This window comes from Pleurodeles waltl, chromosome 5 (assembly GCF_031143425.1).
Source record: "Pleurodeles waltl isolate 20211129_DDA chromosome 5, aPleWal1.hap1.20221129, whole genome shotgun sequence".
Lineage (NCBI taxonomy): Eukaryota > Metazoa > Chordata > Amphibia > Caudata > Salamandridae > Pleurodeles > Pleurodeles waltl.
In genome coordinates this window covers 1611371532-1611397770 of record NC_090444.1, presented here as the reverse complement: position 1 = coordinate 1611397770, position 26239 = coordinate 1611371532, and the positions used below count along the sequence as shown (strand labels likewise).

General features: G+C 47.8%; 1 protein-coding gene across 4 annotated transcripts in view; it reads right to left on the bottom strand.

The window, feature by feature from the left end:
• Positions 1-263: 263 nt before the first annotated feature.
• The window catches only part of GREB1 (growth regulating estrogen receptor binding 1), a 932876-nt gene continuing 906900 nt past the window's right edge, over positions 264-26239 (bottom strand). For all 4 annotated transcript variants that reach the window (XM_069235945.1, XM_069235948.1, XM_069235946.1 and 1 more), the window contains one exon: positions 264-5175. In XM_069235945.1, the coding sequence (XP_069092046.1) occupies positions 5012-5175 (164 nt within the window). In that variant the 3' untranslated portion in view covers positions 264-5011. The remainder of the gene's footprint in view (positions 5176-26239) is intronic.

Here is a 26239-nt window from a genome sequence, read left to right as displayed (position 1 = left end):
CAAAATACATTGGTACTCTTTAATTGACCACAAAGGATAAAGATCTCCCCTTATCCTGTTATGATTTAAACCTGTGACATAAAAACCACAAAGTTCTGAATGCAGAAGATTTTATGACAAGACCGGAGGCTCCTATTATGCGTTCTTTTCTTGCTTTAATTTAGACAGCAGCAAGTGAAAAAACTACAAATCCCATGGGTGCAGAAAAGATCTGCCAATGGGAAGCATTCTGAAGTACATAAACGATAATCAATGAACATGGATGTATGGCATTATGACGTAACTGGACTGCAAGCAGCCCTCTTTTCTTGCTGCTCACAAGCCAGTTAAGTCATATTTTCTTTCTATTCTGTACTATTTTTGTTTTACTAAATGTCGTTTTTTATATTGAAGCGTGGTTAGGCACGCGAATGCATTTATTTGTCTCCGTCACGTCCTTGCTCAGTCGGCAAGTTGCCGCACGTTTATGAAACATTTTTATTTCCCTGCTTCTCGCTCCCTTCGCACGCGCGCCGCATTTCCCAGCGTTTCTCCCGCTCCTCAAGCGGTCAGACGTTATTTCGGCTCGCGCTTGAGGAGAGAGGAGTTCCTGCCGTCGCACGTCCCGGATAGCCCTTTTTCAACCGTGTTTTCAAGGAAATTTGTTTTCTTACCGGCCCGGTTTTCCTTTTTCTTCTCTCGTTGTTCTGCCTCAGCTCACCTTCCTCAGAAACGTCTTAGTCTACACCCCGGGGCGGGGCTTATTGATTATTTACACTCCCCCTCTTTTTCCATTAACCCTTAAGCGGTATTCTGAGAAGTTTGTTTCTTTTTTTCCTAATATTTTACTTTGTTGGCAAAAATGGAGTCTGGCAGTTCCCCTTCACCTCAGGTTGACCAGGAGGAAGTGTCTGCCATTAAACAAGATATTAATATGTTTATTCAGAACTCTGTACAACAAGCTGTAAATACTTCTATGAACAAATTAACAAAAAATTTAGAAGGTTCAATGTTGAAAATGTTAAACAAGACTTTATCTACCCAGTCTGCAGGGGTTTGCAGACAGCGCCTTTCCCCCAAGTCAAAAAGTGTAAAAAAATTGGCGCTAAAGACTGGTGAGGGGTCCTTACCCATGGCAGAGGACGCAGCTCCTCAAAAGACTCCAAGTAAGGAGAATAATACGCCTGATGGTACATCACTAAAACGAAAGGCTAAGGCTAAACATGTTATATCCCCATTAATAATATTTTTCCATCAGCCCCAGATCTTGTATTAGAGTCAGATGCAAGCCTAACCGGCTGGGGGGCCCGCTGTGGCTCAATCTCGACTGGAGGTTTATGGTCGTTAGAGGAGTCCAAATTGCATATCAATTGTTTAGAGATGCTTGCAGGCTCCTTTGCAATCAGAAGCCTCGCAAAGAACAGGGTCTGTTGCGCTATTCTTCTCAGAATGGACAATATTTCTGCGGTCCGCTACATAAACCATCTTGGAGGAACAAGATCCAAACCTCTAGCAGAATTATCAAAGAGCTTTTGGGAATTTTGCCTTACAAACCAAATTTCGGTTCATGCAGAATATCTTCCGGGAACTCTCAACTCTGTCGCCGATTGGCACTCACGTCATCTCCACGACTCGAGCGATTGGATGCTACATCCATCGTTCTTCCGTTTCCTTCAAAACAAATGGGGACCCATGACGATCGACTTGTTCGCATCTCGTCTCAACTCACAACTTCCCTAATTTTTCAGTTGGCGTCCGGATCCTTTGGCCCTGGCCTCGGATGCATTCCTTCAAGATTGGTCCAAGTTCCTCTCACACGCTTTTCCCCCCTTCGTCATGATCAGCAGGGTGTTAGCTCAAGTCCGCCGTCAGCAAGCTACTCTAATTCTCATTGCACCTTTCTGGCAATCTCAGATTTGGTTTCCAACCCTTCTGGAATTAACTACAGACTTTCCCCTTCTCATCCCTTCTTTCCCGGAACTTCTTTTAGATCCCCTGCAACATCCCCACAACCTCATTCTCGACAACGCCCTGTCCCTTTCTGCATGGAAAATTTCTGGGGTTCCCGAAGTTTCCCTCTCATTTCGGCACAAGCTTCAGAATACATCAGACAATCCTGGGCTCCTGGAACATCGAAAGCTTACAAATCAGCTTGGGCTTTATGGCATAGCTGGTGTTTGGGAAAACACATCGATTCCCTTTCAACAGATGTCTCCTTTATAGTAAACTTCCTCGCCGCTGAGGGCAGTAAGGGCAAAGCATATCGTACTATTAATCTATACAGATCAGCCATTTCTTCTCATCACAACTTTGTCAACGGAAAACCGGTGGGAGAACACCCACTTATTTGTCGTCTTTTAAAGGGAGTAAAGTTTGCCAATCCTCCGTTACCTAAGTACAGATTTTTATGGGATGTTAATGTAGTTCTACATTTTTTCCTCTCATGGCCTGATAATTCTTCCCTTTCTTTGAAGATGTTGTCAGCTAAACTCACCATGTTTTTGTGTCTTGTTTCTATCAAACGAATTTCTGATGTCAAAGCCTTAGATATCTCCGCAAGACAGTTTACTCCGTCTGGTGTAACTTTTACCGTGTCTCGTAGAACAAAAACAAATTTACAGTCTGATTTTTATCCATATTTTCCTGATCATCCTAAATTATGTGTTGCACAATGTTTAAAAGCTTATAAACTTATGACTGCTCATCTAAGAACGTCCTCAACCCATCAATTGCTTATCTCCTTCAGGAAACCTCATAAACCGGTGTCGTCGCCCACTTTGGCTCGCTGGGTTAAGTGGATTATGTCCTTGGCTGATATTGACACTTCTATTTTTGGAGCTCACTCTGCCAGAGGTACGATGGCGTCCAAAGCTTTTTGGACGGGTTCCCGCCTTGAGGACATTCTTAGATCTGCAGATTGGTCTAATGACAATGTTTTTAGAGTATTTTATTGTAAACCAGTAGGTAATATGTCTTCAAATGTCATTAATTTGCTTTAAACTCGCATAATAGGAGCCTCTGGTCTTGTCATAAAATGTAGATTTTCCTAGTTTTTAATGACGGAAAGTCTTAATTTTATTAAAGACACGGAGGCGAGTATTATCCCACCCTTACGTAGTAACTATTGTTTATTTTTTCTTTCCCATCCCCTTAGTGTCAACATCGTCAGTCCAACCTGCTACCTAAACTCTACAGTCATGATGTGGATAACCCTTCAACGTCTTCCATATCTCCTTATCCTCTTCTCTGCCTGGCGGATCATCACTGTGCTTCTCTTCACCATCAGTTTCCTAGACTTATGAACTTTTGCTCAGAGTTGTTATCGTTTATTATGGCTGTTCTCATTTTGGCTTCTATTGTTCCTTTATTTCGTACTAGTTGAAATGTTTAGCGCAAGAAAAGAGGGCTGCTTGCAGTCCAGTTACGTCATAATGCCATACATCCATGTTCATTGGTTATCGTTTATGTACTTCAGAATGCTTCCCATTGGCAGATCTTTTCTGCACCCATGGGATTTGTAGTTTTTTCACTTGCTGCTGTCTAAATTAAAGCAAGAAAAGAACGCATAATACTCGCCTCCGTGTCTTTAATAAAATTAAGACTTTCCGTCATTAAAAACTAGAAAAATCTACATTTTAAAGGTCATGATTAGGCCACTCTGCATGAGTAACACAGTTATGGTCTCTCTTCGAGATGGTGTTTCACTATCATACTGTATAATCTGGCGTGTATTACCTGAAGGACAGAATAAAGGGTCAGTCCTTTCACACTTCACAAATGACAAGTATTGGATATTATATATAGCCCATCATTGTCTAGGATGAATATACTGGATCTCGGCAGTGCTCACAATTATTACACAACCTGGCTTCTCACTGTACTCCTCCTTCTGCATCATAGTTGTTAACATTTTCTTTGCTGGAAACAAACTGCAATTTACCAAGATCTCTCAGTCTTGGGGAGTGGTATGGGCTGTGACATGGGGAGTTTGGCATGGGGCTGGTGAATTTAAATCTGCTGTAGTCCACTCATTTAGTACTGTGGTTGTGTGCATGCACAACATGCACGGTGCGTATCCACATGTGATATAGCCATTAGCAATTTCTGTGCAAATTCTGAAATGCGAAGTGGTAGAATCATTATGTGCTACAAGTATACCGCAATGAGGTGACACTGACTGTGGCACTTGTTACAGGCTGTGCTGGGAGAAGCCAGGATCGGGATCACCTTGGCCGGTAATCAGGTGGGAATTAAGGCACAATTTTCAATGTCCCCCTCCATTTGCACAGAAAACAAAAACCTTGATGCATAGGCTCTGCTTAATGTACACTCAGAATGTAATCATTTTCAGAGACACCAGTAGACCCAAGGAGGACTTGGTATCACCAGTGCCTCGGAGTAAAACCTCTTTGGGAAAAGGTTTCTGGAGAACCCAACCAGTGCTAGGCCATTAAAAAAAGTTGGCAGCCACCAAGATAACAATATCCATGGAAATAGCTGAATATTTTAGCTTGAAGAAAACAGTACTTAAGAGTTTCTTATCTGTTACCATCCAGCCCAAAAATATATGTCTTTCCCATTAACTTGTTCTCCAAAATAAAATAAAATGCTGCTTTTTACACAATACATTAAGAACACACCAGTGGCGTATCGAAATGGCAGTGTTGAAAGTTTCCCTTTCACTTTGGTGGATGCTTCCTTTTTGTACATACATGATACAATAAAATGATAAAAATTAGGTACAATGAAAAAAAATGATATCATTTTACATTTAAAACCTTTTCCTGGTATAATAAGTTACCAGGCCACATCTCTAATCTGAAACACATTTCTAAAATGTAGGAAACAGAAGAGCTCACAAATAGGACCATTCTCATTTTTAACAAATGAAGTTACTCAGTTGGCTCTGGTTGATGACTTGTTGTGCAACATGTCCATATTAAGTTGCAAACCGATGTCAACAAGAAACAAACGCAACCTTTGTCCAATGGCATGTTTTGGTTATTTAGCGCTGTCACTGTGAGGTATCCGGTTAAACATGTCTCCCAGTCAGAAAGAAAAGGGGTTGGTCTTCTTTGGAATTAGCAGTTTGAAACTCATCTCTTAGACGGAACTGCCACTCGTCTTCCAGTTCAAGCCGAACCACAGTCTGACGCAGAGAATTGCGGTCCTGGCAAATCACACACAATGTGGCATCTGGGGAGAAAACAGTCATTTCCATCAAATTACAAGACTAGAAGAAGAAGATTGTTCACTTTCGTTACAATCAGCTGGCAATGCTCACAAAAGAATGAACATCTTCTAAGTAAATGATACTATGGTCCAACATAGTACCAATGCATGATCAGGAAAGCATTTTATTAAAGCCATAGATTCTAAAGACCGTGAACGGAATGACATGGCTAGGTCAAGCAGGCAAATTGAATTTGAAAAGGTAAAAACCAACTACTGCCATGAACAAGACAGCTAATTAAAGGATAAGCTTTGACACTCCTTTCAAAAGCATAAACTGGAATTCTACCTTTCACCTCAATAGCACAGCTGCACTTTTTTAAACTGACATTCCCTTCATCCTACAATACATTATTTTTTACCAGTGACTGAAAAAGAAATCAAATAAAAGAATGTGTATGCAGTCAAATATATAACGCAAGCCACGAGAATAAATAGAAATGTACATACCTGTTAGACTTATGTTGTTCAGAGTCCTATTATTTGACAGACATTGTCAACTCTGTAAAAGTTGGTTCTTTTTTTAATACTTTTTTCTTCCAGTATTTATTTTCTTTTAGAGTAAGTATACACAGCTGAAACATTTAACCTCAATACATGGACAGGGTTGAGCATTAGCACTATTAGAGTGAAAACATTGTTCAATACAGGAATCACCTACAGAGCCGTGTCTACTTGCATTAAATACAAAATTTTAATCTCCACTCCACCTAATTTACCAGTTGAATCTAATCTCAAGTGGCTCCTAGAAGGATGACGCTTGCCACATATGAAGGGCTGCAGTCATGAGTCAACCTTTCCCAAATTTCTGTGTACATGTTATGCTGTCATTCACTAATCTCCAATCAATCAATCAATCAATCACGCAATTTATAAAGCGCGCTACTCACCCGTCAGGGTCTCAAGGCGCTGGGGGGGGTGGAAACTACTGGTCGAATAGCCATGTTTTGAGGCATTTCCTGAAAGTCAGGAGGTCCTGGGTCTGGCGTAGGTGGAGCTGTAGGGAGTTCCAGGTCTTGGTGGCGAGGTGAGAGAAGCATCTTCCTCCGGCAGTGGTGCGGCGAATGCGGGGGACGGAGGCGAGGGTGAGGCTGGCGGAGCGGAGCTGGCGGACGGGAGTGTGGAAGGTGAGTCTGCTGCTGAGGTAGGCCGGACCTGTGTTGTGGAGGGCTTTGTGTGTGTGGGCGAGTAGTTTAAAGGTAATCCTCTTCGATACGGCTAGCCAGTGTAGGTCTCTGAGGTGGGCAGAGATGTGGTCGCGGCGTGGGATGTCGAGGATGAGTTGGGCAGAGGCGTTTTGGATACGTTGCATTTTCGTTTGTAGTTTGGCCGTGGTTCCTGCATAGAGTGCGTTGCCGTAGTCCAGTCTGCTGCTGACCAGGGCGTGGGTGACAGTCTTTCTGGTTTCAATGGGAATCCACTTGAAAATCTTGTGGAGCATGCGAAGGGTGTTGTAGCAGGAAGAGGAGACTGCGTTGACCTGCTGAGTCATGATGAGTGCTGAGTCCAAGATGATTCCTAGGTTTTGTACTTGGGTGGCGGGTGTGGGTGCGGCTCCTAAGGAGGTAGGCCACCAGGAATCATTTCAAGCGGAGGGGTTGCTGCTGAAGATGAGAATCTCTGTTTTGTCTGTGTTTAACTTGAGGCGGCTTGATTCCATCCAGTTGGCGATGTCGTGAGGTCCATTGTGGAGGTTGTTTCTTGTTGTTGTAGGGTCTTTCGTGAGGGAGATGATCAGCTGGGTGTCGTCTGTGTAGGATACTATGTTGATGTGGTGGGATCTTGCGATGTTGGCGAGAGGAGCCATGTAAACCTTGAAAAGTGTTGGGCTGAGAGAGGATCCCTGGGGGACGCCACAGATGGTCTTGGAGGATTCGGACAGATAAGGCGGAAGGCGGACTCTCTGGGTTCTGCCGGAGAGGAATAAAAAGATCCATTGGAGGGCCTTGCCGCGGATCCCGGCGTTGTGGAGGCGTGTTCGAAGGGTGTGGTGACAAACGCTGTCAAAGGCTGCGGAGAGGTCCCGGAGGATGAGTGCTGCAGTTTCGCCTTCGTCGAGCATGTTCCTGATGTCATCTGTAGCATCAATGAGTGCGGTCTCAGTGCTGTGGTTCTTGCGAAATCCGGATTGGGAGGTATTGAGCACTTTGCTGTCTTCCAGGAAGCTGGATTGTTGGCTGTTCATGATTATCTCAATGACCTTCGCTGGGAAGGGGAGGAGGGAGATGGGCCAGTAGTTTTTGGGGTCATCTGGGTCTGCCTTGGGTTTCTTCAACAGTGTGTTGACGTCGGCGTGTTTCCAGCTCTCCGGGAAGGTGGCTGTCTCGAAGGAGCTGTTGATGATGGCGCGGAGATGGGGGGGTGATGATGTCGCTGGCTTTGTTGAAGATCTGGTGTGGGCAGGGGTCCGAGGGGGAGCCGGAGTGGATGGAGGCCATGGTGTTGATGGTGTCTTCATTGCTGACGTGGGTCCAGGCATATAGAGGGTTAACGTTGCTTGGTCCGTTGGGTTCGGGGCTGCCTGTGGTTGGCTGGTGGGTCTGGGGTTTGAAGCTGTTTTGGATGTCTTTGATCTTTCGACTGAAGTAAGTGGCGAGGGAGTTGTAGAGCTCCTGTGATGGCAGGGGTTCGTAGGAGTAGGGCTTAAGGTTGGAGAGTTCTTTGATAATGCCAAAGAGCTCTCTGTTGTTGTGAGCGTTGGTGTCTATGTGGCTTTTGTAGTAGGTTCTTTTGGTGGTGCGGATCAGCTGGTGATGTTTGCGGATGGCAGTCTTTAGGGCGATGCGGTTGGATTCGGTAGGGACAAGGCGCCAGGTTTTCTCCATTCTTCTGCATTCCTGTTTGGAGGCCTGTAGGTCGGGGGTGAACCAGCTGGCCTTGGATCTGTGGTGGATGTCCGAGGGTTGTTTGAGTGGTGCAAGGGTGTTGGTGCAGTCGTCTATCCATTGATGCAGGTTGTTGGCAGCTGAGTTGGGGTCCCAGGTCATAGGAGGAGGTGCCTGGGCGAGGATGGAGATCAGATGTTCTGTCGAGTTCTGTTCCAATAGCGGCGGGGTTGAGTGGTGAGTGACCGGCTTCTGGAAGGAGAAATGGATGCAGCGATGGTCGGTCCAGTGGAGTTCGGTGGTGTGGCTGAAGGAGACGTGGTTGCTGGCTGAGAAGATGGGGTCGAGTGTGTGTCCTGCGGTGTGGGTGGGCGACTTGACGAGTTGCTTGAGGCCAAGGTTGGCGAGTAGGTTGGTGGTGTTGATATCGCTGTTGTTTTCTAGGTAGAAGTTCAGGTCACCGAGGAGGATGTAGTCAGTTCAGGTGAGGGCTTGGGTGCTGATGATGTCTGCGATGTCATCGCAGAAGTGAGATGGGGGGCCCGGCGGTCTGTAGACTAGTGTTCCTCTGAGGGTGGTGTTGGCGTTGACGTGGATTTTGAAATGGAGGTGCTCAGCGGAGTTGATGGTGTCGTGGGAGCTGGTGGAGACTCTGATGGTGCTTTTGTGGACTATGGCGATTCCTCCTCCTGGTTTGTTGGTGCGGTCTCTTCTGGTGATCTTGTAGCCTTCAGGTATGGCTATGGCTATGTCTGGTTCCGAGGCCGAATTTATCCAGGTTTAGGTGAGAAATGCGACGTCACGTGATGATGAGGTCAGTAGGTCCCATAGTTCGATTGCATGCTTCTGGACGGAACGGGTGTTGAGCAGAATGCAGCTAAGGTGGTTGTCTGCGGCTCTGGGTAGGAGCTTGGTGGTTAGGGTGCAGGTGAAGTTGCAGGCTCTGCAGGAGAAGGGTCCTTTGGTGTGCTTCGGAGTGGACTGGAAGCAGATGGTGGAGCGTCCTGGATTGAGGGCGTGGAGGTCATTGGCTGTGTAGCAGTGATTGGTGGTGAGGGGGGCGCGTGGGCCAGGGCGACTGGCGCTGGGCGCGGTCTGGGCGCAGACGGGCTTGCCTTAGGCACGCCTTTGGCGCGCCAGCGGTGCATCTGCTCCATGGCTGCCATATGAGGGGAGGTGGGAGGGAGTGGCAGCAGGGAGGAGGGAGGGGAAACAGCGAATGGGAGAGCAGGGGGGCAGTGCCGAAGGGACGCAAGGGCGGGAGAAAGAGAACTGAGGTGGAGGGAGGGGGGCGGGGACGCGGGAATGTAGTGGCAGGGAGCGGGAAAATTTTAAAAACTAAGTAAAATCCAAAATCCAAAACCCGGCACCTGGAACAGAGGCAGCGGTGAAGGGGAGCGACCTGCCTGAAACATACTCCATACTGACATATTAGTCTGAAGCAATGTAATGCCTTTTTTTCTTATCCTGGAGTGGGTATATATTTTTATATATATATCAGTCTAGCAAATGTCAAGTACTGCTCCGATTCTGATCCATGCCTTAACAGTCAGATCAAAAAAGAAGTGGAATCAATTGCAACGGTCCTTTGTTTTATTCATAATCAATACTTTCTCTCATTTGTTGTCCTTCCTACCCTGAAGCAGGCTACTCTGTGATCTGGAAAGTTCAGCACACCATATCCTAATTTTACTTCTTACGGCTGCTGCAAAAGTCCTTAAGCAAATGATGAGTACTAAACACATGACATACTTGGATGACATAGATGCTCTAGATGCTGTCCATGTGGATTTCCTTTGAGCCTACAGCAATGAAATGCTGACAGTGGCCCTAGATGACATTTTTCTCGATTTGTGAGCTGCCCTCAAAAACCGCTCTCTATCCTAATGTCCAGGTGGCACTCACCTGGCATCAGGACCATGGTGCAATCATGGGGCTTGAAATTGGTAATTCTCAAGCACTTGCTTTAGCATCAATGCAGTCTACCTTTAGACATCTCAAAGGTTTAGTCGTCTGGGGCTTCATGCTTAGACCCTCTCCTTTTTTTAATGTTTACACTGTTTTTAAGGTATTCTCAACAGACTCATCAAGCTGTTTTCTTTCAATTAAGTTGTAAGTAAGCTGTCACCAAACAACACAACATTCTACTTTAACAACATCCATTTCTAACACCACCCAAATATGGATGTTTGCTAAATAGATCAGCAATTCAGTCTAACTTTGAGAGTATTTATATTCCTAAAAAGCATCATAGAAACACTGATCTAAAATGTAGTTCCCAAATGGATAGCAGAGTTTGAGACTACCATAAGCATGTGGCTAGGGAAGATCTGGAATGCCACTGGGTGATTCTATCATATACAGAAAGAAAGTGTCTTTTAAGAATCACATAAAGAATGCAACCAACATAGCAAACTTTCCACAGAACCTCCTATTCAGTATGAAACCCTTCCTGGCTTTAAACAAATTCTGCTAGACCATCCAGACTCTTAATCTGCTCCATACGGATGATGGCAATTCCATGCCGACAGGCCTCCCTGAAACATTGTGGTGTCCATTGTTAATCATCCTGCATGCTTCTGCCTACCTGACCCTACATCAAATAAAATGTGACCACATCACCACCACAACAAAATAACACCATTTATTTCCCCAACCAGCATGCATCAAATTCAAATCATGCTCTTTGACTTAAAAAACAAGCATCCAGGGATCCAGATGACCTTGCATGGAAATTAATTTACCAAGTGATCTATGCACAACTTGTAGCACACTTTTCCTGGACTCAGAATGACTACCTCACTTCATGTCATCAGCGACATTATTTATGTGTTGTTTTAATCCACAAATCATTGTTATAAGGTGTGTTAGTCTATTTACTTCAATGGAAGCAAACTAGGACTACAACACTCAGAATGCATTTAATCACAACATTAAGGCGGTCATTCTGACCGCGGCATGCGGTCACCGCCATTTGGCCGCTCCATTCTGGCTTTCCCGCTGGGCCGGCGGGCGCCCGCCAAAGGAGCACCCGTCGGCCCAGCGGAAAAGGCCCTGCAACAATGAAGCCGCTCCGAATGGAGCCGGCGGTGTTGCAGGGCTGCTACGGGTGCAGTTGCCTGTTAGGGGGCCCCTGCACTGCCCATGCCAGCGGCATGGGCAGTGCAGGGGCCCCCAGGGGTCCCACGACTCCCGTTCCCGCCATCCTGTTCCTGGCGGTAAAAACCGCCAGAAACAGGATGGCGGGAAGGGGGTCGGAATCTCCATGGCGGCGCTGCAAGCAGCGCCGCCATGGAGATTCAGCCCAGCCAGGGGTATTCCGGCGGGAAACCGCCGGATCCCCTTTTCTGACCGCGGTGGTCAGAATGGGCATTGAAGCACCGCCAGCCTGTTGGCGGTGCTTCCGTGTCCCTCTACCCTGGCGGTCCATGACCGCCAGGGTTGGAATGAGGGCCTAAGTCCCAGAAATGAAAATGGTGTTTGTGGTGACATGAAGTCAAGTGGCCACCTAATTGTAAATGGATATCCAGAACCACAAAAAGAAACAACTTTGAATGAAGCCCTCTTCTCTAATCTCTCCCGAACGTTCCCTGTATCTTATACTCCCCAATCCCAGTAACATGCTAGCAAAAAACTTAAAACAGAACATTTTCTCTAATCACTTGCCACCAGCTGGGTGAGTCATTGAGTCCCACTCCTGGTGGCAGACTTCTTATTTTCCTCTCTTTCCATTCCTATCCCTCAAACATTACTGTATTCATGTGTCTCAGATCTATGTAATTTCCCTGGAGTGATTCTGTAACCGCTTACCAGCAGCTGATGTACTATTGTCTATTAACTTTCTCTGTATTTGACACCTTGAGGCAGGTCTGCTCTATATAGAAAACTACAAAATAATGAACAATATGTATCTCTTTTAATCCAGAACACTGATTTGTTGCACACATGTGCATTTTGTATTATCAATTTAAACCCACTTAAACTAAATCTTCTCAAAAAGTGCCATTCACCTCTGAAGTATGTAGAAGGCAGCTATGAGCTCATGAAATTTTCTCAAACAAATAATAAATGGTTTTCATTGCTTGTCGCTAAGTACTTTCTTTAAAAACAGAACATGATCCTGGGCCTCCTAAGCGACAGTGACTGGAGTAATTGTAGGAAGTTGGCTCTGTATGTGCTATTTCAAAGTAAGGAATAGCATGCACAGAGTCCAAGGGTTCCCCTTAGAGGTAAAATAGTGGTAAAAAGAGATAATACTAATGCTCTATTTTGTGGTAGTGTGGTCGAGCAGTAGGCTTATCCAAGGAGTAGTGTTAAGCATTTGTTGTACATACACATAGACAATAAATGAGGTACACACACTCAGAGACAAATCCAGCCAATAGGTTTTGTTATAGAAAAATATATTTTCTTAGTTTATTTTAAGAACCACAGGTTCAAATTTTACATGTAATAGCTCTTTTGAAAGGTATTGCAGGTAAGTACTCTAGGAACTTTGAATCATTACTTTAGCATGTATACTTTTTACATAAAACACAATAAGCTGTTTTAAAAGTGGACACAGTGCAATTCTCACAGTTCCTGGGGGAGGTAAGTTATTGTTAGTTTTCACAGGTAAGTAAGTCACTTACAGGTTTGAGTTTTTGGTCCAAGGTAGCCCACCGTTGGGGGTTCAGAGCAACCCCAAAGTTATCACACCAGCAGCTCAGGGCCGGTCAGGTGCGAAGGTCAAAGAGGTGCCTGTAGGAAGTTGGCTCTGTATGTGCTATTTCAAAGTAAGGAATAGCATGCACAGAGTCCAAGGGTTCCCCTTAGAGGTAAAATAGTGGTAAAAATAGATAATACTAATGCTCTATTTTGTGGTAGTGTGGTCGAGCAGTAGGCTTATCCAAGGAGTAGTGTTAAGCATTTGTTGTACATACACAAGACAATAAATGAGGTACACACACTCAGAGACAAATCCAGCCAATAGGTTTTTATATAGAAAAATATCTTTTCTTAGTTTATTTTAAGAACCATAGGTTCAAATTCTACATGTAATATCTCATTCGAAAGGTATTGCAGGTAAGTACTTTAGGAACTTCAAATCATCAAAATTGCATGTATACTTTTCAAGTTATTGACAAATAGCTGTTTTAAAAGTGGACACTTAGTGCAATTTTCACAGTTCCTGGGGGAGGTAAGTTTTTGTTAGTTTTACCAGGTAAGTAGGACACTTACAGGGTTCAGTTCTTGGTCCAAGGTAGCCCACCGTTGGGGGTTCAGAGCAACCCCAAAGTCACCACACCAGCAGCTCAGGGCCGGTCAGGTGCAGAGTTCAAAGTGGTGCCCAAAACACATAGGCTAGAATGGAGAGAAGGGGGGGCCCCGGTTCCGGTCTGCTTGCAGGTAAGTACCCGCGTCTTCGGAGGGCAGACCAGGGGGGTTTTGTAGGGCACCGGGGGGGACACAAGTCCACACAGAAATTTCACCCTCAGCAGCGCGGGGGCGGCCGGGTGCAGTGTAGAAACAAGCGTCGGGTTTTCAATGTTAGTCTATGAGAGATCTAGGGATCTCTTCAGCGCTGCAGGCAGGCAAGGGGGGGGTTCCTCGGGGAAACCTCCACTTGGGCAAGGGAGAGGGACTCCTGGGGGTCACTCCTCCAGTGAAAGTCCGGTCCTTCAGGTCCTGGGGGCTGCGGGTGCAGGGTCTCTCCCAGGTGTCGGGACTTAGGATTCAAAGAGTCGCGGTCAGGGGAAGCCTCGGGATTCCCTCTGCAGGCGGCGCTGTGGGGGCTCAGGGGGGACAGGTTTTTGTACTCACAGTCTTAGAGTAGTCCTGGGGTCCCTCCTGAGGTGTTGGATCGCCACCAGCCGAGTCGGGGTCGCCGGGTGCAGTGTTGCAAGTCTCACGCCTTTTGCGGGGAGCTTGCAAGGTTCTTTAAAGCTGCTGGAAACAAAGTTGCAGCTTTTCTTTGGAGCAGGTCCGCTGTCCTCGGGAGTTTCTTGTCTTTTCGAAGCAGGGGCAGTCCTCAGAGGATGTCGAGGTCGCTGGTCCCTTTGGAAGGCGTCGCTGGAGCAGGATCTTTGGAAGGCAGGAGACAGGCCGGTGAGTTTCTGGAGCCAAGGCAGTTGTCGTCTTCTGGTCTTCCTCTGCAGGGGTTTTTCAGCTAGGCAGTCCTTCTTCTTGTAGTTGCAGGAATCTAATTTTCTAGGGTTCAGGGTAGCCCTTAAATACTAAATTTAAGGGCGTGTTTAGGTCTGGGGGGTTAGTAGCCAATGGCTACTAGCCCTGAGGGTGGGTACACCCTCTTTGTGCCTCCTCCCAAGGGGAGGGGGTCACAATCCTAACCCTATTGGGGGAATCCTCCATCTGCAAGATGGAGGATTTCTAAAAGTTAGAGTCACTTCAGCTCAGGACACCTTAGGGGCTGTCCTGACTGGCCAGTGACTCCTCCTTGTTGCTTTCTTTGTTCCCTCCAGCCTTGCCGCCAAAAGTGGGGGCCGTGGCCGGAGGGGGCGGGCAACTCCACTAAGCTGGAGTGCCCTGCTGGGCTGTGACAAAGGGGGGAGCCTTTGAGGCTCACCGCCAGGTGTCACAGTTCCTGCCTGGGGGAGGTGTTAGCATCTCCACCCAGTGCAGGCTTTGTTACTGGCCTCAGAGTGACAAAGGCACTCTCCCCATGGGGCCAGCAACATGTCTCTGGTGTGGCAGGCTGCTGGAACTAGTCAGCCTACACAGACAGTCGGTTAAGTTTCAGGGGGCACCTCTAAGGTGCCCTCTGTGGTGTATTTTACAATAAAATGTACACTGGCATCAGTGTGCATTTATTGTGCTGAGAAGTTTGATACCAAACTTCCCAGTTTTCAGTGTAGCCATTATGGTGCTGTGGAGTTCGTGTTTGACAGACTCCCAGACCATATACTCTTATGGCTACCCTGCACTTACAATGTCTAAGGTTTTGTTTAGACACTGTAGGGGTACCATGCTCATGCACTGGTACCCTCACCTATGGTATAGTGCACCCTGCCTTAGGGCTGTAAGGCCTGCTAGAGGGGTGTCTTACCTATACTGCATAGGCAGTGAGAGGCTGGCATGGCACCCTGAGGGGAATGCCATGTCGACTTACTCGTTTTGTCCTCACTAGCACACACAAGCTGGCAAGCAGTGTGTCTGTGCTGAGTGAGAGGTCTCCAGGGTGGCATAAGACATGCTGCAGCCCTTAGAGACCTTCCTTGGCATCAGGGCCCTTGGTACTAGAAGTACCAGTTACAAGGGACTTATCTGGATGCCAGGGTCTGCCAATTGTGGATACAAAGGTACAGGTTAGGGAAAGAACACGGGTGCTGGGGCCTGGTTAGCAGGCCTCAGCACACTTTCAATTGTAAACATAGCATCAGCAAAGGCAAAAAGTCAGGGGGCAACCATGCCAAGGAGGCATTTCCTTACACAACCCCCCCCCAAACGAAAGAGGATGAGACTAACCTTTCCCAAGAGAGTCTTCATTTTCTAAGTGGAAGAACCTGGAAAGGCCATCTGCATTGGCATGGGCAGTCCCAGGTCTGTGTTCCACTATAAAGTCCATTCCCTGTAGGGAGATGGACCACCTCAACAGTTTAGGATTTTCACCTTTCATTTGCATCAGCCATTTGAGAGGTCTGTGGTCAGTTTGAACTAGGAAGTGAGTCCCAAAGAGGTATGGTCTCAGCTTCTTCAGGGACCAAACCACAGCAAAGGCCTCCCTCTCAATGGCACTCCAACGCTGCTCCCTGGGGAGTAACCTCCTGCTAATGAAAGCAACAGGCTGGTCAAGGCCATCATCATTTGTTTGGGACAAAACTGCCCCTATCCCATGTTCAGAGGCATCAGTTTGCACAATGAACTGCTTAGAATAATCTGGAGCTTTGAGAACTGGTGCTGAGCACATTGCCTGTTTCAGGGTGTCAAAGGCCTGTTGGCATTCCACAGTCCAGTTTACTTTCTTGGGCATTTTCTTGGAGGTGAGTTCAGTGAGGGCTGTCACAATGGATCCATATCCCTTCACAAACCTCCTGTAGTACCCAGTCAAGCCAAGGAATGCCCTGACTTGAGTCTGGGTTTTTGGAGCTACCCAGTCCAGAATAGTCTGGATCTTGGGTTGGAGTGGCTGAACTTGGCCTCCACCTACAAGGTGTCCCAAGTAAACCACAGTTCCCTGCCCTATCTGGCATTTGGATGCCTTGATAGAGAGGCCTGCAGATTGCAGAGCCTTCAAAACCTTCCTCAGGTGGACCAGGTGATCCTGCCAGGTGGAGCTAAAGACAGCAATATCATCAAGATAAGCTGTGCTAAAGGACTCCAAGCCAGCAAGGACTTGATTCACCAACCTTTGGAAGGTGGCAGGGGCATTCTTTAAACCAAAGGGCATAACAGTAAACTGATAATGCCCATCAGGTGTGGAGAATGCTGTCTTTTCTTTTGCTCCAGGTGCCATTTTTATTTGCCAGTACCCTGCTGTCAAGTCAAAGGTACTTAGAAATTTGGCAGCACCTAATTTATCAATGAGCTCATCAGCTCTTGGAATTGGATGAGCATCTGTCTTGGTGACAGAATTGAGCCCTCTGTAGTCCACACAAAACCTCATCTCTTTCTTTCCATCTGTGGTGTGAGGTTTGGGGACTAAGACCACTGGGCTAGCCCAGGGGCTGTCAGAGCGCTCAATGACTCCCAATTCCAGCATCTTGTGGACTTCCACCTTGATGCTTTCCTTAACATGGTCAGACTGTCTAAAGATTTTGTTCTTGACAGGCATGCTGTCTCCTGTGTCCACATCATGGGTACACAGGTGTGTCTGACCAGGGGTTAAGGAGAAGAGTTCAGGAAACTGTTGTAGGACTCTCCTACAATCAGCTTGCTGTTGGCCAGAGAGGGTGTCTGAGTAGATCACTCCATCTACTGTACCATCTTTTGGGTCTGATGACAGAAGATCAGGGAGAGGTTCACTCTCTGCCTCCTGATCCTCATCTGTTACCATCAACAGATTGACATCAGCCCTGTCGTGGAAGAGTTTAAGGCGGTTTACATGGATCACCCTTTTGGGGCTCCTGCTTGTGCCCAGGTCCACCAAGTAGGTGACCTGACTCTTCCTCTCTAGTACTGGGTAAGGGCCACTCCATTTGTCCTGGAGTGCCCTGGGAGCCACAGGCTCCAGAACCCAGACTTTCTGCCCTGGTTGGAACTCAACCAGTGCAGCCTTTTGGTCATACCAAAACTTCTGGAGCTGTTGGCTGGCCTCAAGGTTTTTGGTTGCCTTTTCCATGTACTCTGCCATTCTAGAGCGAAGGCCAAGTACATAGTCCACTATGTCCTGTTTAGGCTCATGGAGAGGTCTCTCCCAGCCTTCTTTAACAAGGGCAAGTGGTCCCCTTACAGGATGACCAAACAGAAGTTCAAAGGGTGAGAACCCTACTCCCTTCTGTAGTACCTCCCTGTAAGCGAAAAGCAGACATGGCAGGAGGACATCCCATCTCCTTTTGAGTTTTTCTGGGAGCCCCATGATCATGCCTTTTAATGTCTTGTTGAATCTCTCAACCAAGCCATTAGTTTGTGGATGGTATGGTGTAGTGAATTTATAAGTCACTCCACACTCATTCCACATGTGCTTTAGGTATGCTGACATGAAGTTGGTACCTCTGTCAGACACCACCTCCTTAGGGAAACCCACTCTGGTAAAGATACCAATGAGGGCCTTGGCTACTGCAGGGGCAGTAGTCGACCTAAGGGGAATAGCTTCAGGATACCTGGTAGCATGATCCACTACTACCAGGATATACATATTTCCTGAGGCTGTGGGAGGTTCCAGTGGACCAACTATGTCCACACCCACTCTTTCAAAGGGAACCCCCACCACTGGAAGTGGAATGAGGGGGGCCTTTGGATGCCCACCTGTCTTACCACTGGCTTGACAGGTGGGGCAGGAGAGGCAAAACTCCTTAACCATGTTGGACATATTGGGCCAGTAGAAGTGGTTGACTAACCTCTCCCACGTCCTGGTTTGTCCCAAATGTCCAGCAAGGGGAATGTCATGGGCCAATGTTAGGATGAACTTCCTGAACAGCTGAGGCACTACCACTCTCCTAGTGGCACCAGGTTTGGGGTCTCTGGCCTCAGTGTACAGGAGTCCATCTTCCCAATAGACCCTATGCGTTCCATTTTTCTTGCCTTTGGACTCTTCAGCAGCTTGCTGCCTAAGGCCTTCAAGAGAGGGACAGGTTTCTTGTCCCTTACACAGCTCCTCCCTTGAGGGTCCCCCTGGGCCTAAGAGCTCAACCTGATAAGGTTCAAGCTCCAAAGGCTCAGTTCCCTCAGAGGGCAGAACTTCTTCCTGAGAAGAGAGGTTCCCTTTCTTTTGCTGGGTTGCAGTTGGTTTCCCAGCTGACTTTCCTGTTCTCTTGGTAGGCTGGGCCTTTCTTCCAGACTCCAGCTCTACTTGTTCACCCTGTGCCTTGCATTGTGCTCTTGTTTTCACACACACCAGTTCAGGGATACCCAGCATTGCTGCATGGGTTTTTAGTTCTACCTCAGCCCATGCTGAGGACTCCAGGTCATTTCCAAGCAGACAGTCCACTGGGATATTTGAGGAGACCACCACCTGTTTCAGGCCATTGACCCCTCCCCATTCTAAAGTAACCATTGCCATGGGATGTACTTTTCTCTGATTGTCAGCATTGGTGACTGTGTAAGTTTTTCCAGTCAGGTATTGGCCAGGGGAAACCAGTTTCTCTGTCACCATGGTGACACTGGCACCTGTATCCCTCAGGCCCTCTATTCTAGTCCCATTAATTAAGAGTTGCTGTCTGTATTTTTGCATGTTATGCGGCCAGACAGCTAGTGTGGCTAAATCCACCCCACCCTCAGAAACTAGAGTAGCTTCAGTGTGGACACTGATTTGCTCTGGGCACACTGTTGATCCCACTTGGAGACTAGCCATACCAGTGTTACCTGGATGGGAGTTTGGAGTGGAACCTTTCTTGGGACAGGCCTTGTCTCCAGTTTGGTGTCCATGCTGTTTACAGCTATGACACCAGGCCTTTTTGGGATCAAAGTTTTTACCCTTGTACCCATTGTTTTGTGAAGAGGCTCTGGGCCCACCCTCCTGAGCAGGTTTTTGGGGGCCTGTAGAAGACTCTTTACTATTTTTAGTTTTGGTTGTCTCATCACCCTTCCCCTGGGGAGTCTTTGTGACCCCTTTCTTTTGGTCACCCCCTGTTGAAGTCTTGGACACCCTTGTCTTGACCCAATGGTCCGCCTTCTTTCCCAATTCTTGGGGAGAAATTGGTCCTAGGTCTACCAGATGCTGATGCAGTTTATCATTGAAACAATTACTTAACAGGTGTTCTTTCACAAATAAATTGTACAGCCCATCATAATTACTTACACCACTGCCTTGAATCCAACCATCTAGTGTTTTCACTGAGTAGTCAACAAAGTCAACCCAGGTCTGGCTCGAGGATTTTTGAGCCCCCCTGAACCTAATCCTGTACTCCTCAGTGGAGAATCCAAAGCCCTCAATCAGGGTACCCTTCATGAGGTCATAAGATTCTGCATCTTTTCCAGAGAGTGTGAGGAGTCTATCCCTACACTTTCCAGTGAACATTTCCCAAAGGAGAGCACCCCAGTGAGACCTGTTCACTTTTCTGGTTACACAAGCCCTCTCAAAAGCTGTGAACCATTTGGTGATGTCATCACCATCTTCATATTTAGTTACAATCCCTTTAGGGATTTTCAACATGTCAGGAGAATCTCTGACCCTATTTATGTTGCTGCCACCATTGATGGGTCCTAGGCCCATCTCTTGTCTTTCCCTTTCTATGGCTAGGAGCTGTCTCTCTAAAGCCAATCTTTTGGCCATCCTGGCTAACAGGAGGTCATCTTCACTGAGAGCATCCTCAGTGATTTCAGAAATGTGGGACCCTCCTGTGAGGGACTCACTATTTCTGACTAACACAGTTGGAGACAGGACTTGAGGGGTCCTGTTCTCCCTATTTAGGACTGGAGGAGGGACATTGGCCTCCAAGTCACTAATTTCTTCCTCTGTGAGGTCATCATCAGAGGGGTTGGCTTTTTCAAACTCTGCCAACAGCTCCTGGAGCTGAATTTTGGTAGGTCTGGAGCCAATGGTTATTTTTTTGATATTACAGAGAGACCTTAGTTCCCTCATCTTAAGATGGAGGTAAGGTGTGGTGTCGAGTTCCACCACCTGCATCTCTGTATCAGACATTATTCTGCTAAGAGTTGGAATACTTTTTTAAGAATCTAAAACTGTTTCTAGAATCTAATTCAAACTTTTAACAAACTTTTAAACTCTAAAAAGACAATGCTAAACAGGGACTTAACACACAAGGCCCTAGCAGGACTTTTAAGAATTTAGAAAACTTTCAAATTGCAAAAATGAATTTCTAATGACAATTTTGGAATTTGTCGTGTGATCAGGTATTGGCTGAGTAGTCCAGCAAATGCAAAGTCTTGTACCCCACCGCTGATCCACCAATGTACGAAGTTGGCTCTGTATGTGCTATTTCAAAGTAAGGAATAGCATGCACAGAGTCCAAGGGTTCCCCTTAGAGGTAAAATAGTGGTAAAAATAGATAATACTAATGCTCTATTTTGTGGTAGTGTGGTCGAGCAGTAGGCTTATCCAAGGAGTAGTGTTAAGCATTTGTTGTACATACACATAGACAATAAATGAGGTACACACACTCAGAGACAAATCCAGCCAATAGGTTTTTGTATAGAAAAATATCTTTTCTTAGTTTATTTTAAGAACCACAGGTTCAAATTCTACATGTAATATCTCATTCGAAAGGTATTGCAGGTAAGTACTTTAGGAACTTCAAAGCATAAAAATTGCATGTATACTTTACAAGTTATTGACAAATAGCTGTTTTAAAAGTGGACACTTAGTGCAATTTTCACAGTTCCTGGGGGAGGTAAGTTTTTGTTAGTTTTACCAGGTAAGTAAGACACTTACAGGGTTCAGTTCTTGGTCCAAGGTAGCCCACCGTTGGGGGTTCAGAGCAACCCCAAAGTCACCACACCAGCAGCTCAGGGCCGGTCAGGTGCAGAGTTCAAAGTGGTGCCCAAACCACATAGGCTAGAATGGAGAGAAGGGGGTGCCCCGGTTCCGGTCTGCTTGCAGGTAAGTACCCGCGTCTTCGGAGGGCAGACCAGGGGGGTTTTGTAGGGCACCGGGGGGGACACAAGTCCACACAGAAATTTCACCCTCAGCAGCGCGGGGGCGGCCGGGTGCAGTGTAGGAACAGGCGTCGGGTTCGCAATGTTAGTCTATGAGAGATCTTGGGATCTCTTCAGCGCTGCAGGCAGGCAAGGGGGGGATTCCTCGGGGAAACCTCCACTTGGGTAAGGGAGAGGGACTCCTGGGGGTCACTTCTCCAGTGAAAGTCCGGTCCTTCAGGTCCTGGGGGCTGCGGGTGCAGGGTCTCTCCCAGGCGTCGGGACTTTAGGTTCAAAGAGTCGCGGTCAGGGGAAGCCTCGGGATTCCCTCTGCAGGCGGCGCTGTGGGGGCTCAGGGGGGACAGGTTTTGGTACTCACAGTATCAGAGTAGTCCTGGGGTCCCTCCTGAGGTGTTGGATCGCCACCAGCCGAGTCGGGGTCGCCGGGTGCAGTGTTGCAAGTCTCACGCTTCTTGCGGGGAGCTTGCAGGGTTCTTTAAAGCTGCTGGAAACAAAGTTGCAGCTTTTCTTGGAGCAGGTCCGCTGTCCTCGGGAGTTTCTTGTCTTTTCGAAGCAGGGGCAGTCCTCAGAGGATGTCGAGGTCGCTGGTCCCTTTGGAAGGCGTCGCTGGAGCAGGATCTTTGGAAGGCAGGAGACAGGCCGGTGAGTTTCTGGAGCCAAGGCAGTTGTCGTCTTCTGGTCTTCCTCTGCAGGGGTTTTCAGCTAGGCAGTCCTTCTTCTTGTAGTTGCAGGAATCTAATTTTCTAGGGTTCAGGGTAGCCCTTAAATACTAAATTTAAGGGCGTGTTTAGGTCTGGGGGGTTAGTAGCCAATGGCTACTAGCCCTGAGGGTGGGTACACCCTCTTTGTGCCTCCTCCCAAGGGGAGGGGGTCACAATCCTAACCCTATTGGGGGAATCCTCCATCTGCAAGATGGAGGATTTCTAAAAGTTAGAGTCACTTCAGCTCAGGACACCTTAGGGGCTGTCCTGACTGGCCAGTGACTCCTCCTTGTTTTTCTCATTATTTTCTCCGGCCTTGCCGCCAAAAGTGGGGCCTGGCCGGAGGGGGCGGGCAACTCCACTAGCTGGAGTGTCCTGCTGGGTTGGCACAAAGGAGGTGAGCCTTTGAGGCTCACCGCCAGGTGTGACAATTCCTGCCTGGGGGAGGTGTTAGCATCTCCACCCAGTGCAGGCTTTGTTACTGGCCTCAGAGTGACAAAGGCACTCTCCCCATGGGGCCAGCAACATGTCTCGGTTTGTGGCAGGCTGCTAAAACTAGTCAGCCTACACAGATAGTCGGTTAAGTTTCAGGGGGCACCTCTAAGGTGCCCTCTGGGGTGTATTTTACAATAAAATGTACACTGGCATCAGTGTGCATTTATTGTGCTGAGAAGTTTGATACCAAACTTCCCAGTTTTCAGTGTAGCCATTATGGTGCTGTGGAGTTCGTGTTTGACAAACTCCCAGACCATATACTCTTATGGCTACCCTGCACTTACAATGTCTAAGGTTTTGTTTAGACACTGTAGGGGTACCATGCTCATGCACTGGTACCCTCACCTATGGTATAGTGCACCCTGCCTTAGGGCTGTAAGGCCTGCTAGAGGGGTGTCTTACCTATACTGCATAGGCAGTGAGAGGCTGGCATGGCACCCTGAGGGGAGTGCCATGTCGACTTACTCGTTTTGTCCTCACTAGCACACACAAGCTGGCAAGCAGGGTGTCTGTGCTGAGTGAGAGGTCTCCAGGGTGGCATAAGACATGCTGCAGCCCTTAGAGACCTTCCTTGGCATCAGGGCCCTTGGTACTAGAAGTACCAGTTACAAGGGACTTATCTGGATGCCAGGGTCTGCCAATTGTGGATACAAAAGTACAGGTTAGGGAAAGAACACTGGTGTTGGGGCCTGGTTAGCAGGCCTCAGCACACTTTCAATTGTAAACATAGCATCAGCAAAGGCAAAAAGTCAGGGGGCAACCATGCCAAGGAGGCATTTCCTTACATGTACAGATAACCTCAGTGTAGGAAGTTGGCTCTGTATGTGCTATTTCAAAGTAAGGAATAGCATGCACAGAGTCCAAGGGTTCCCCTTAGAGGTAAAATAGTGGTAAAAATAGATAATACTAATGCTCTATTTTGTGGTAGTGTGGTCGAGCAGTAGGCTTATCCAAGGAGTAGTGTTAAGCATTTGTTGTACATACACATAGACAATAAATGAGGTACACACACTCAGAGACAAATCCAGCCAATAGGTTTTGTATAGAAAAATATCTTTTCTTAGTTTATTTTAAGAACCACAGGTTCAAATTCTACAGGTAATATCTCATTCGAAAGGTATTGCAGGTAAGTACTTTAGGAACTTCAGATCATCAAAATTGCATGTATACTTTTCAAGTTATTCACAAATAGCTGTTTTAAAAGTGGACACAGTGCAATTTTCACAGTTCCTAGGGGAGGTAAGTATTTGTTAGGTTAACCAGGTAAGTAAGACACTTACAGGGCTTAGTTCTTGGTCCAAGGTAGCCCACCGTTGGGGGTTCAGAGCAACCCCAAAGTCACCACACCAGCAGCTCAGGGCCGGTCAGGTGCAGAGTTCAAAGTGGTGCCCAAAACGCATAGGCTAGAATGGAGAGAAGGGGGTGCCCCGGTTCCGGTCTGCTTGCAGGTAAGTACCCGCGTCTTCGGAGGGCAGACCAGGGGGGTTTTGTAGGGCACCGGGGGGGACACAAGTCCACACAGAAATTTCACCCTCAGCGGCGCGGGGGCGGCCGGGTGCAGTGTAGAAACAAGCGTCGGGTTCGCAATGTTAGTCTATGAGAGATCTCGGGATCTCTTCAGCGCTGCAGGCAGGCAAGGGGGGGATTCCTCGGGGAAACCTCCACTTGGGCAAGGGAGAGGGACTCCTGGGGGTCACTTCTCCAGTGAAAGTCCGGTCCTTCAGGTCCTGGGGGCTGCGGGTGCAGGGTCTCTCCCAGGCGTCGGGACTTTAGGTTCAAAGAGTCGCGGTCAGGGGAAGCCTCGGGATTCCCTCTGCAGGCGGCGCTGTGGGGGCTCAGGGGGGACAGGTTTTTGTACTCACAGCCTTAGAGTAGTCCTGGGGTCCCTCCTGAGGTGTTGGATCGCCACCAGCCGAGTCGGGGTCGCCGGGTGCAGTGTTGCAAGTCTCACGCTTCTTGCGGGGAGCTTGCAGGGATCTTTAAAGCTGCTGGAAACAAAGTTGCAGCTTTTCTTGGAGCAGGTCCGCTGTCCTCGGGAGTTTCTTGTCTTTTCGAAGCAGGGGCAGTCCTCAGGGGATGTCGAGGTCGCTGGTCCCTTCGGAAGGCGTCGCTGGAGCAGGATCTTTGGAAGGCAGGAGACAGGCCGGTGAGTTTCTGGAGCCAAGGCAGTTGTCGTCTTCTGGTCTTCCTCTGCAGGGGTTTTTCAGCTAGGCAGTCCTTCTTCTTGTAGTTGCAGGAATCTAATTTTCTAGGGTTCAGGGTAGCCCTTAAATACTAAATTTAAGGGCGTGTTTAGGTCTGGGGGGTTAGTAGCCAATGGCTACTAGCCCTGAGGGTGGGTACACCCTCTTTGTGCCTCCTCCCAAGGGGAGGGGGTCACAATCCTAACCCTATTGGGGGAATCCTCCATCTGCAAGATGGAGGATTTCTAAAAGTTAGAGTCACTTCAGCTCAGGACACCTTAGGGGCTGTCCTGACTGGCCAGTGACTCCTCCTTGTTGCTTTCTTTGTTCCCTCCAGCCTTGCCGCCAAAAGTGGGGGCCGTGGCCGGAGGGGGCGGGCAACTCCACTAAGCTGGAGTGCCCTGCTGGGCTGTGACAAAGGGGTGAGCCTTTGAGGCTCACCGCCAGGTGTCACAGCTCCTGCCTGGGGGAGGTGTTAGCATCTCCACCCAGTGCAGGCTTTGTTACTGGCCTCAGAGTGACAAAGGCACTCTCCCCATGGGGCCAGCAACATGTCTCTAGTGTGGCAGGCTGCTGGAACCAGTCAGCCTACACAGATAGTTGGTTAAGTTTCAGGGGGCACCTCTAAGGTGCCCTCTGTGGTGTATTTTACAATAAAATGTACACTGGCATCAGTGTGCATTTATTGTGCTGAGAAGTTTGATACCAAACTTCCCAGTTTTCAGTGTAGCCATTATGGTGCTGTGGAGTTCGTGTAAAACAGACTCCCAGACCATATACTCTTATGGCTACCCTGCACTTACAATGTCTAAGGTTTTGTTTAGACACTGTAGGGGCACAGTGCTCATGCACTGGTACCCTCACCTATGGTATAGTGCACCCTGCCTTAGGGCTGTAAGGCCTGCTAGAGGGGTGTCTTACCTATACTGCATAGGCAGTGAGAGGCTGGCATGGCACCCTGAGGGGAGTGCCATGTCGACTTACTCATTTTGTTCTCACTAGCACACACAGGCTTGTAAGCAGTGTGTCTGTGCTGAGTGAGGGGTCTCTAGGGTGGCATAAGACATGCTGCAGCCCTTAGAGACCTTTCTTGGCATCAGGGCCCTTGGTACTAGAAGTACCAGTTACAAGGGACTTATCTGAATGCCAGGGTGTGCCAATTGTGGATACAATGGTACATTTTAGGTGAAGGAACACTGGTGCTGGGGCCTGGTTAGCAGGGTCCCAGCACACTTCTCAGTCAAGTCAGCATCAGTATCAGGCAAAAAGTGGGGGGTAACTGCAACAGGGAGCCATTTCTTTACACTCAGTCTTAGAGCCAATGTGCACAGGGGCACCTTTTATCACGTGGTGTGTGAATGCCCGGTAATACACGTTTATTGTTCATGAATACACAAGGCCCTGGCAGAGGCCGTGGGAAGCCACCGAATGCTGATCTGCAACTTGCCCTACTTAAGATCATGGCTGATGAGGAAAGTAAATGGACTAGGAGGCGATTTGTGATTATGGGCCTGATGCTTGCTATGAGGGACACTGAGAAATGTTGAAGAGCCCCCACTGCCCCTCCTACTGCAGATTGGTACCGAGGCATGGACTTCTGTGCAGTGGCTGA